The sequence below is a fragment of the Barbus barbus genome, assembly GCF_936440315.1.
Source record: "Barbus barbus genome assembly, chromosome: 7".
In the NCBI taxonomy this organism is placed as follows: domain Eukaryota; kingdom Metazoa; phylum Chordata; class Actinopteri; order Cypriniformes; family Cyprinidae; genus Barbus; species Barbus barbus.
This window is the reverse complement of record NC_136735.1, coordinates 26,940,228-26,952,325: the sequence shown is the minus strand read 5'-3', so window position 1 is coordinate 26,952,325 and position 12,098 is coordinate 26,940,228. Positions and strand designations below refer to the sequence as shown.

The 12,098-nt window shown below is 35.5% G+C and overlaps 1 protein-coding gene across 1 annotated transcript in view; it reads right to left on the bottom strand.

The window, feature by feature from the left end:
* Positions 1-575: 575 nt before the first annotated feature.
* The window catches only part of ptprdb (protein tyrosine phosphatase receptor type Db), a 53,971-nt gene continuing 42,448 nt past the window's right edge, over positions 576-12,098 (bottom strand). Inside the window, exons 20-29 of the mRNA XM_079420880.1 lie at positions 11,775-11,950; positions 8,742-8,861; positions 7,642-7,796; positions 6,436-6,721; positions 5,959-6,137; positions 5,689-5,815; positions 5,186-5,311; positions 4,527-4,681; positions 4,302-4,437; positions 576-3,338 (exon numbers count right to left, since the gene is read on the bottom strand). Coding sequence (XP_079277006.1) covers positions 3,270-3,338; positions 4,302-4,437; positions 4,527-4,681; positions 5,186-5,311; positions 5,689-5,815; positions 5,959-6,137; positions 6,436-6,721; positions 7,642-7,796; positions 8,742-8,861; positions 11,775-11,950 — 1,529 coding nt within the window. The 3' untranslated portion in view covers positions 576-3,269. The remainder of the gene's footprint in view (positions 3,339-4,301; positions 4,438-4,526; positions 4,682-5,185; positions 5,312-5,688; positions 5,816-5,958; positions 6,138-6,435; positions 6,722-7,641; positions 7,797-8,741; positions 8,862-11,774; positions 11,951-12,098) is intronic.

The window sequence follows — 12,098 nt, the reverse complement described above, 5'->3', positions numbered from 1 at the left end:
CTACTTACATAAAAGACATAGAAATATGAGTTGTTATGCTATTTCTCAATAATATGTCTTAGAAAGATATTTAAATGCTTAGGTTTTAAACTCGAAGCTCTAGTTTTTTTATATAGCGGGGCAAAACATGCAATGCAATGCAATACAATGATGAATGAGAGATGTACAAATAGTTATTACTTAAAAGTCTTGTGCATCATATTTGATACATTTTAACATGATTTTTTCTAAAATGATTTATGGATTCAAGTAAATCTAAGTTGCTTCAGTCCAGTAAGTGTTCATCTCGAAATATTACTTATAATGTAAAATTTACTCTTGCATTTACTTTATAAAAATCAGTAAAGATTTGACAAAAATTACAAAAACGATAAAGTAAAAATAATACTAAAGTATAAGCTATCAATCAGAAGGCCTGTAGAAGTTTTTTTTTCTCTCTCTCTGCAAATTTTGATAATATTGCTCATTTAAAGCCTTTATTTGTGTATCAAAGATGAAACAGATATTTGAGTTTTCGCTGGTCAATATAAACCAATCACTGATCATGAAGAATGGGTAAATAATGACTCGTTGGACTATTCTTACCATTTTATTTGTAACAAATAAAACTTTTCCAATACAATTGTATTCTCACACATCTGTCCTTACAACATAAAGTAGGAAAATTAAAAAAAGAAAACATCCTCTGAAATATTTACATTTACTACAAAATCAGAGGTAAAAGATTTCCCTTTTGTGTTTCACATTAATTGATGGGTGAAATTGTAAATCCACTCACAACGTTCGACAATATGAAAATGATGATACAATGCATATTTGGTCAGATTGCATGATATAGATTGTGCTAGTTTATTTTTCACATGAAACAATGTCATGATTCCTCAAAATCTGATGGCGCCTTCGCATCTGTACAAATGGGGACTGTCATGCACTGGAAAATAGATGATTTTTATTTATTTTTTCCGCAAAACACTGACAGATTAGCATAGGATTTGCCATCAAACAAACGCTAATTGATATCTTCTTGAAAATATAAGCATAGCTAGTTTCAACGAAAGTTGAAATTTGAAAAACCCTGAAACTTGGTTGTAAAGTGTAACAATATGGAGAAGGTAGATAATGTTAGATTTCAAATACAAAGCTGACTCAACTCTGGTTTAAAAAAAAAATAAAAAAGTACACAAAAACAAAGATGCTGCAAAGAAAGTCAAACATTTCCTTACACCGAACGTAAAATGAGCTGAAGTTCGCAGTGACCAGACTTTCTTGGAATTACTGTATGATGACTATTACCACTGGACTAGAAGGAAAACCACTCATATTAAACCACCCTGTCATCTAACGTTTTCAACAATAACAATACGCACATATTGTCTTAAGCTTTGGAACCAAAACTTGTGTTTCTCTTAACATGCACACACTGTGAGCAACACGATGAAATTCATCTCATTCAAAACAAATAACATTCTGTGTTGAAGAAATAGTAAGGGTTAGTGCATAGAACAAGAGTGCAGTCATATCCAAAACCATAACCATACGACTGTTACGGTCCATGATATTGATGTAGACACAATAGGGCCATTTCTATGTGCGAGTTTGTTCCCAAAGTTGTAGATCTAATTTATCATGCAATGTTTTATGAATCAAAATCTGGCCATCAAACTTTTAAAATGTCATTTAGCTCAACTAGCTCTGGCTTTTTAAATCCCCCTTTCGAATGCGTCCTCACCAGCATGAAAAATGTTCTTTTTGTTGATGTTAACACACTAACATCATTGATACTACCACAACGCTGATAAACAAGAATGCAGACATTAAATGCACGTTTCCTGCAGCGGTATGGACTGAAAGTGAGAAAACTATTTCCTGTTCTATACTCCATTATAAGTTCAAATACAAATCATATATAATATAATGGCTATTATATATGTAATGGAATATGCAGTTCTCTTGGCCCAATACAGATACAATAAATGTGTGTCCTCTCAAAAATGGACACATATTGGCTTTCAGTAATATAATTGTCTACTCATCTTGGCAGTACTTCACTTGAATGAATAAACCACCCTGGTACTTAAAATTGGTCGTGAAATATATTATATATTAAAATTCACTCTGGAGGATGTAACTGTATTTACTTCAGGTTTTATTAAGCATACTCATTTTTTTTGAACATAAAAGCAGGTACCGTTTTAAACGTGTGACTATGATAAGGCACTACCAGTGTCAGATGATCCATTGTGTTATTGTTTTAAACGTGTCACCTCATGTTTAGAGTTCAACATTTAATCTTCCAATCCTGATTGAAAGCATGTAAGTAGTTGTTTTGGTAAGTTCAGTAAATAATAATAATAAAAAAAACGAAAAACCTTTTAAATATTACTGCAATCAGTACTTTTCTTAACTTATGTGCACTGACAAGTACCTCACTCACAAAGTATAAATATCACTCAGTACATTGACATTTTTTTTATATATAATGTGCTAATATGCATAATAACATTTTGTTTTATACTTTGTATCATATAGGATTAATGAGACAATATAATTACAGTGAGAATATCTCTAATACTTGAGTGGTTTTAAACTTGAAGGTGCGGTTCACGTTCAATATTGCACAGTTTTTGAGACAAATCTCCATTTTTAGCTTGTTATTTTTCCTTGTCTTAAATCTGTGATAGATATGTACATATATATCTGTGTGTGTGTGCTACAGATAAACGAACAGGATACTGGCATAAGCACCAATACATAGGGTGTTGTTGAATTTCATTTTGTATTTTCACTTTAGTGAGTTGGTGGATCCACTATACAACTGGTGACAAAAACAGTGGAAACTCTAAACCTGGACTGCATCCCTCAATAAACTGCATTTTTTGGGGGGGGTCTGGTGTTGAAACTAATTATGATAAGTAAAAAAATACCATCAAACTGCTTGATTGTTTTTTCCTCCCTTGTTTTTGGTCTGTTGAATCGGTCCAGACAGCACATTGTTGGATTGCTGCGATTTCATTGGATCTGCTGGCTGGTTGCCAGATTTCTTACTCCACCTCAAATATGACTTGACAACTTTCAGCTATGCTATTGGAGCTACAATTTGTTGTGACAATTCTGTATCCCAGCTGCCCTCCCTGTTTGGCTATTAAATTGTGTGCTGTCGGGGGAGATCAAACAGACTCTTGAGCTATGGGCAACAGAAAGAGGCTGTCAGATTGATCAGACGCAGGTCTCGGTGTGTAATGATGTGGCCCTTGGTCCAGGGGAAGGTTTTATGTTGCATAGTGATCAAAACTGCCCAGGTATTCCAGCGCTGCTCGATAGCAGAACTGGTACTGCTCCTGTGGAGAGCGCGCGCGTGCACACACACACACACACACACACACACACACACAGACACACACACACACACACACACACACACACAGACACAGACACAGACACAGACACAGACACAGACACACACACACACACACACACACATAATTTGAACCAAATTTCAGACTGCTGACTAGTATACTATTGAAAACTTTTGGCAAAGAATAAAATTGCAATTTTGAGATATGAAAAGACAATTATGAGAAATAGTCACAATTTTAAGTGACAACTGTGAGATGTGAAGTTACAATTACGAGAGGTAAAATCAAATAATTTGAGATGTAAAGTCCTAATAACAAGTAATAAAGTTGCATTTCTGAATTATTAAGTAGCAATAACAAGTAATGACACAATTCTAAGAAATAAAGTCATGATTTTAAGAAAAAAGTCAGTGAGGAGATGTAAAGTCACAATTATGAGAAATAGTTGCAACTGTGTGCTATAAATTCACATGAAAAACAACAGATATAAAGTCATAATTGTAGGGATCAGATGCAATTATGAGCAACAAAGTGGGAGAAATAATGAGAAAGTCAACTGTAAGAAATAAAATAATAATTATGAGATATAATATAATAAAGAAAACTATGTGAAACTCACAATAATTAGTAATAAAGCCACAGTTGTAAGAAATAAACTGAGGTATAAAGTCACAGAATGCTGTGATGAGAAACACATGGCATGCCATTGTTCGAGCCAGAGCTACAAAATACAGCAATGCTGAAAGTGTTATAGACGCTTTTTATACTTTTATGGCGAATCGACCTACAAACGGCTTTGCATGTTTAGTTACGAAATGAAAAAGTACTCTAATATTAAAAAAAAATTGTTAACTTGTACTAGTCTAAAGGAATTATGGGATTATGAGTAGTATGGATAGAAAAACATGAATACTGCATTATGTGAGTTGCAGTGTGCAAGTTTACCTCTGTCTGCACCATGGCTGGTCTTTGAGCGCGCAACATTTTGACGGTCTGGAAGATATCGACCACTCCTTCATAACGCATTCTCTCCAATACTATACTTAGAGTGATAAACACACCTGTCCTCCCAACACCAGCACTGCACAGAAAATGTGACATCGAGTAATACATTAATTAACATAAATAACATAAATCCATCCTAAATTCCTTAGCAATTATTCTCCTCACCTGCAATGTACTGAGATCGGCCCATCCTGACCAAACTGCTCTTTTGTTTTGTGCACTTGACCAATAAAATCAATGAAGCCTTCACCAGATTTTGGCACGCCCTGCTCTGGCCAGTCCGTGAACTGAAACTGCCGGACTGTTCTGGATTGACCATCCTAGGAGCAAGAGAGAGTGGCAGCATTTCAACCAGAGGTTATATAAACCATGGAATTGTATCAAATTTTCATGGTAGTTCTATCTAATAAATAATTTCTACTTCGCCAGCTAATGAGTTTCAAGCATTATATAATGTAGTAACATTAGTTCTGAATGATAGCTTTATAAAGTGTAATCGAGAAAACCTCGCTTTTTTATGCTGAGGGTCTCTGGTCTGTAAAAATCCCTGTGCTAATGAATAATAAAAAACAATCGTTTTGACTGAATCATTCACAAGAACCGACTCATTTAACAGAACTAATGCAAGTTATACATAAAAATAAAATAAAATAAAACATAAAAATATTTTAATGGATTTGTGGAATATGTGGATATCACATTACAGTAGGAAAATGTTTACTAACAATATAATATAAGTTTCCAGAATAAAAAACAACAACAACAAAATTCCAGGTTTTCATGAGCATGGAAATCTTAAAGGTCTTAATAAGTGCTTGACATACCCTTGCATCTGTGACTTTAAACTCTCGGAGAATATACTGAGGCATGTTGTACTCTGCCATGGGATCCACCACAAAGTACTGATAGCGTGCTGACCTGTCAGATGGCCAGTACTGATGACATTTCTCCTGCATTAGAAAAAGTTCACACATTCATCAGTGTTACTATCGTTATCAAGTTAAATGCAGCTGAAATTAAATATAAATATCAGATGAAGAAGTGAAACTAAATGAAAATGTTGCCTTGCAAGCTTAACTAAGTTGAAGCACTAAACATACTAACTGGATCTCAGTTAAAAGTCAAACTAAAATAGAAATAGAAATAAAAACAAATTAAACATACATAGTCGTATTTAAAAAGAACAAAAAAAGACAAAAGCAGATAACAAAATGATTACAAATTAAACGAAACTGAAAATAGTGTATAAATACTAAAATAACACTGATTGGTAATTAATCACTTCACAATAAACACCACTGTTGTGTATGTGTGTATGTGAACTAACCCTTCCCATTTCTCTGAGTTTAGTAAGCATAACTACTATAGTAGAATTATGTTCCCAAAGCATTCGCCAGTAATCTTCAACTGTTTCAGCCAGCGGCCCCTGAGTCGCAATATACGCCCTCTGTTGCCTAGAGTGACAAGAAGGAAATGAAAACTTCAAGAACTGGCTTTTCACCAGCTTTCTTGCAAATGTTGATGTGTGCTTGTTTTGTAGATGTGTTGTTTTATTTTTACTTCTAAATATATAAAAAAGAGAGAGATCGCAATGTACCTGTAGCCATCTATAAAACTGCCATTGACATAGTCTGAGCCCTCCACTCCTCTGATTGGCTGCAGACACACACGTGTGGTCTCATATGGCATGATATTGACCAATCGGTTTTTGAACTTATTGCACGGAAGGCTGGCACTGACGAATCGGGAGTTATGCGCTTTGGCATTAGCTAACCGCTGAAAAAGGGATACAGAAAAAAGAAATAAGTAAACAACATTTAAATTTTATGAACAGGCACATTACAAAGCAACATACAACTGCCACCAACAGGAAACAATACAGTATCTTATATATTATTTATAAGATGAATGGAACTAATGAAAAAGCTTTAAGAGTGTTGTGGATTTTTGAAATGTATTGTTTTTTCAGTTGTTTTATTGTTTTAATTGATTCATTTTCAGTTAATTTGTTACTGAAAAAAGAACAAATGTCATATTGTTTTAAATTCACGTTACATTCGTGGGAAGTACTGACTTTAAATTCCTGCTCCATTCCGCTGATGTGCTCCGGCGGTTCCGTCTGTGACAGTCTCTGGATGTAGGCGTAAAGATTCCGTGCCGGAACCTCTGTGTTGCCGCAGGAAACAGCCTCCAGCAGTGTATCATAAATAAAGACGTACTGCTCCTCTGTCTGCACCATGTAGTTTCGCTGAGATCGCATCAGAGTCACGTGACCATAAATATCTATCGTCTTCTCCTGCTTCACACGCTCCAACATGGCATCAATCACAATGAAGCAGCCCGTTCGGCCCACACCAGCACTGAGAGAGCGAGAGAGAGAGAGAAAAACCTTGTCATAAGCACTCAAATTAGCATATATTCCAGCATAATGGTTGTATAATAATTACTGACGTGGTAAAATAATTTTCACTAAATAGTTTCATAGAATAAAATCATTAGACAGATATATAAATGTATTAAAATTGTATACATTTTTATTTTATTGAATTATTAATTATATATTATATTTTAAAATCATTATTTTTCTCCTCTCTCTTTCTTCTTTTCTCCATGCATTTTACCTCTACTGTTATAAATGCTGGGATTTTGTTTGGTTTTGTTAATAAGTGGTTCAAATGTTAATGAAAAAGATGAAATAGTAAAAACATAATTTGACGTATTTAATAGAAAAAAAAACTCACAAATAACCTATACTGACCCTGTAAAAAATCAACTAAAATTTGAAAAAGAGAACATTCTTCAAATGTATAGTTATGTTGCAAGGAAGTGTTTGTGAGGAAGTTAAGCAGTAGATAAAAACCACAGGAAAGAGTTTGGGGGAGCTTTCTCTTAGTTTTAAGACATTTAATGTTTTTTTATTTCTCATATGTAGTTTTATGTCATTTATTTTCCCTGTATCAGTTAATCTGTAAAAACCTTGCATGTCTATACTGTAGTAATGTTGCTTGGTTGTGCCTGAGCAAAATAAAACACAGACAAAAACACTCAGACTCCACAAAAAGCGCATCGACAGAGACAAACAAATGAGCTGCAGCTCAATTCTGTGTGATATAACACCAATTTTATATAATCAACACAACTTAGGCCAATGATTCGATACTGTCTACAGAGTAAAAGCACATTTCATTGGTATAGAAAGAACCTGAACAAGTTTCTCAGAATCTTTCCTTGTCATGTCTGACTGGATATAAATGTGTTTGCTCAATTCTGTACTAGTTACCTGCAGTGGACCACAATGGGTCCAGCGTCTGGAGGGTTGCAGGCTTTGACCCGTCTGAGGAAGGCCAGGAAGGGAGTGGGGTGTTCAGGTACCCCCTGATCTGGCCATGCTGTAAACTGGAACTGACGAACCTCCCTTTTCTCGCCACTTCCACTCTGCACATAGAAGCGACTAGATTAAACTAGACTAGACTAGAATAGAAGATGTCAGAGAATGCTTCTCATCCAAGCAGCAATGCTATTTTATTCAATATATTTCCCATCAAATGTGTATTCAATGTGTAATAAACATTTAGCACAACAAAGCACAATAACAGTGACAAACTAAAATAAAATAAAAAAATGTACAGGATAAATTTCTTAATAAGAAACACATGACAAATAATTGAAACTGTTGCCAACTACAGCAACAACACCATAAATAAAAGCAGCAAATATCAAAATAATAAACGCGTAATTTTTTTAACTCTTTTGCATGATTTTCTTAAGAAAATCAGACATTGCCAAGGAGATGAAGATGCCAGAGTGAACATTTCAAATGCAAAACTTTCTGCAAATATCTGCTCTTTAAGAGAAATGTGTATATAGTTATTATATTTATGTTTATTTTCAATATATGTTGTGATTATACACTGTGTATGCTGTATTTTAATAATTTATACATTTATATATAAGTAACTTTGCAAGTACATGTCAACTTATTCTACTAACCATAAACTTTTCCTTAACCTTCTAGTCTAAAGTATACTAATATTTTAATAAGGGTTAGTGAACATGTAATTCCAATGTTACTTATATGTACTTTTAATAATGTCACACAGCAGGACTATTTTACTGAATTCCAAAAAACTAAAAAAAAAGAGTTAAAGAGTTAAAATGGTGAATAATTTATGGAAAAGTCATAATACCAAATTTTCTCATTCACTTTCTCACAAATGTTAAATATGTTGTGTTTTATGTTATGACAATGTTCACACCAGTAAAGCCTATTTCATGAAATTGTAAAGGTTCTAAAAAACCTACAGGTCGACCCTGCCATTAGGTTACCTTTTGGAGTAAAAAAAGTGTTTGTTTATGTGCTGATCACTGCTGTTTCGTTACCTTAAAAAGAGCAAAAGTCCTGACGCAGTAGGTCGCGAGCTCCACCGTGTCCAGTAAATTGACTTGCATCAATCCGTACGTCTCTGTGCCTCTGCTGGGCCAGTACTGATCGCATTTATTCTGCACACAGTTCAGCAGACACTTAGTAAACCTCTTACCGCTGCATATGTCTCAATGTCAAAGGAGACATTAGAGGAGAGCTGAAGAACCAGCTGAGATCAACACTGACAGTCAGCTGCTCTTCAGCCTGGCTGCTTTCCATCAACAACAGTACTCACATGGCTATGTGTCAGTCCGCTCCCTAGTTCACTAGTATTTACACTACTAAGGGAGTGGGTTGCCTCATTGTCAAAATCATTCCAGTGCACTGAACATTTCACTCCCTAGAAATCAGCAGAATGCCTTTTAACCGATTAAAAATTCCCACCAAAGAGAACTAGGGAATAGACTGAGACACACCCTTGGAGAGTACATTTCAGCATGCAGTGAGTGTGATAACCAGTCAAAAATTCAAGTTACACTTTGGCGAAATGTGCCTCAGAAGTCAGTGAGGGAAAGAGGAAGCGAGAAGAGACAGATCAGAAAAAGAGAGAGTGGGTGTAAAAAAGGGATGAGGCAGAGTTAACAAGGAGGAAAGAGGTGAGACACGGAATATCAACCATTCAAGTGAAAAGTGACAGTGGTCTAATTAACCAAGTGAGACGTCTTGCCTTTGAGAAGAAATACGAAGGCATCTGGAGAATAATAGACAAACAGCATAAGACTTACTCTGCTCCGTAACACCACACAATAGACTCACTGAGAAATATGGAAAATATCAAATGCTGTGTTCCATCAAAAAGTTAGTATGGTTAGTATGTGTGTGTGTGTGTGTGTGTGTTTGTGTGTGTTTTTATGAATTTGATTTAGTGTTGAAGGATCTCAGTAGTTCTGTTTCAAAATCCAGTCAGTTGCTTACCTAAACAGCATTTTAAGCATCCTGATGCAAACATTGTTTGAAAATTTAATCTAACATTTTTGGTGGCCTGCATAAATGCCCATAGCTTTTGAAAATCTGATTAAAAAAGAAAGATATATTGCAGACAAAAATAAGATATTGACAAGGAATCAGTTGTTCATGCTGTTTTGGCAAAACCTTTGTAGTTACATTTTAGTAATGCATATAATTATTGTATAGACAATATGTATATAGACGAACAATTAGAAAAGTACAAATCAAAAATGCTCAGAATGCCAACAATTTCTGACATGGTTTTGAATTTGTTGTGTCTGACAGCTTATCAGAATTACCGGCCCGAGCTCAACCCGAGCCCATCTTTTTTCCCCCTTCTCCCAAAACAGCTTATGCTACTGTTTCAGCTATTAAAAATAGTTCAGTTTTATATGTAATGGCAAAGTGATTACATTTCGTTTAGTTTTTTTTATTAAGTTACTTTAGAAAAACGTTTGGAGCATTTTTTGTTCGTTAAATAAGTTTTTGTTTTTTAAAGTAGCCTAATGACCAAGCAGCCAGCGGCAGACAGTGAGCTGATCATAGCCTATGTTTGATCAATTTAGCTTTCTCAAATCATCACGACTTGCCTAAAATAAAATCTATAGATACAAAACAGTTCAAGCATATAACAATGTTTAAACGTTGAACCTAGATAAATGTGCACTGTTAGCCGCATATCCAATAATTTGTGCGGAGAGGAGCTAAAGCACGCTTTGATGGACATGAAGTCGCCAGCGCGATCACTTGCATTTTTTTCAGTGGAAACAACTTTAATTACGCCGTCATTTTTGCTCATAAAGGTAAGAGTAATACTTCGCCATTGAAGACTCTCTCCTAGACGGCCATCGGGACAAGACCACAGGAACCAGATGAGTTCTTTGCACAATCTGACTCTACTTTAGCCTAGACTTAAACTGCTTATTTTGTCTCGCCAGAGGAGAATGACACTATTTCAACACACTATTTCCCCGTCTAAATACTGTAAAGCTGATATAAAGCCACACGATTTGCATTGTTAAAAGCGCTATACAAATAATAGTGACTTGACTTGACATCATTCGGAACTGTAAAGGGTCTACTTTTATTTGTGAGCACTCACAATATCAACAAAATGTTGTGCTTTTATAAAATAAAGAAAAGAAACACGATGCGCTTTCTGCCATCTCCGTCTTGAACAGGAGCACAAAAGATTTAACCGAAACTCAGCGAATACATGCCTCACAGACATGACACATATATCTATAGAAAGCTTTAATTTACCACTTAACGAAATAAAACAAATAAAAAACAAAAACTCTTTCATTATAATCATAATCATAATCCAAATATGCACTTCTCTCTAAAGGCGTGTCTAATGAGGAGATGGCGAGTCAGGATCGGCAACTTCATCCTTGCGATACAGACTCAGAAAACACTAGTTTATTAATAAATAATTAAAATATCTCATTATTATTTCCCTCTGACACATTCATAGTAATTACTTTTGCTAGGGCTTTGCGTGAAGCTTTATCCTATTGCGTGCATTTGAATGCAGAACTCTTCAGTTGCGCTGACGGCATGCATGCTACTGATGCTGGACACTAAACTCCGTTGAGCTGCTCTTGACAGTGCGGCCCGCGTCTGAACTATGACGTGAAAATTGGCCCAAAGCCCGGCCCTAGAGCCATAAAAAAAGTCAGGCCCCGTCGATTCCGGGCTGAAAAATCTACACTCAACTATTGTACTTCACAGAAGACAGATCATGTGAGCTCTACTGACTTCACTCACACTGGTAGTCGACTAGGGTAACCATACATCATCTTTTTCCTGGACATGTCCTTGTCAGTATTTCAAAATTGCCTAAAATGTTTGGGTTTCTTCTTGGGGAAGGTAATAATTAGTATGACCAAGAGCGTGCATGCATTGTACATACAATCATGCCACTGACTATAGTAGAAAGCAAGTGCTTGCTAGATTTTGTAACAGAGACTGTGAGTGTTTCTCTCTGGAAATGTATGACTGTACATAACTTGGGTGTAGTCTGTATTTAGTGCTCTCACCCTGGATTTCTCCTCAAGTTTGGTGATCATGATGATATTTGCTGTGTGTTGTTCCCACACCATTCTCCAGAAGTCACAAAACGTGTCTGGCATGGGGCCCTGGGTGGCGATGTATGCACCTTGTCGGCGGTACCCATCTATGAAGTTGGCATTGATGTAGTCACCGCCAGGAACACCTGCATAACAAGAGGGAATGACAAAAATTTAATCACTTTCAAACTGACAAGAGAAAAAAACTAAATGCTCTTCATAAATTTTAATGCGTGTAAATAAAAGATTAAATTCAGTTCCATTAGTAGTGTGTCAGATCTGATATTTCAAAAT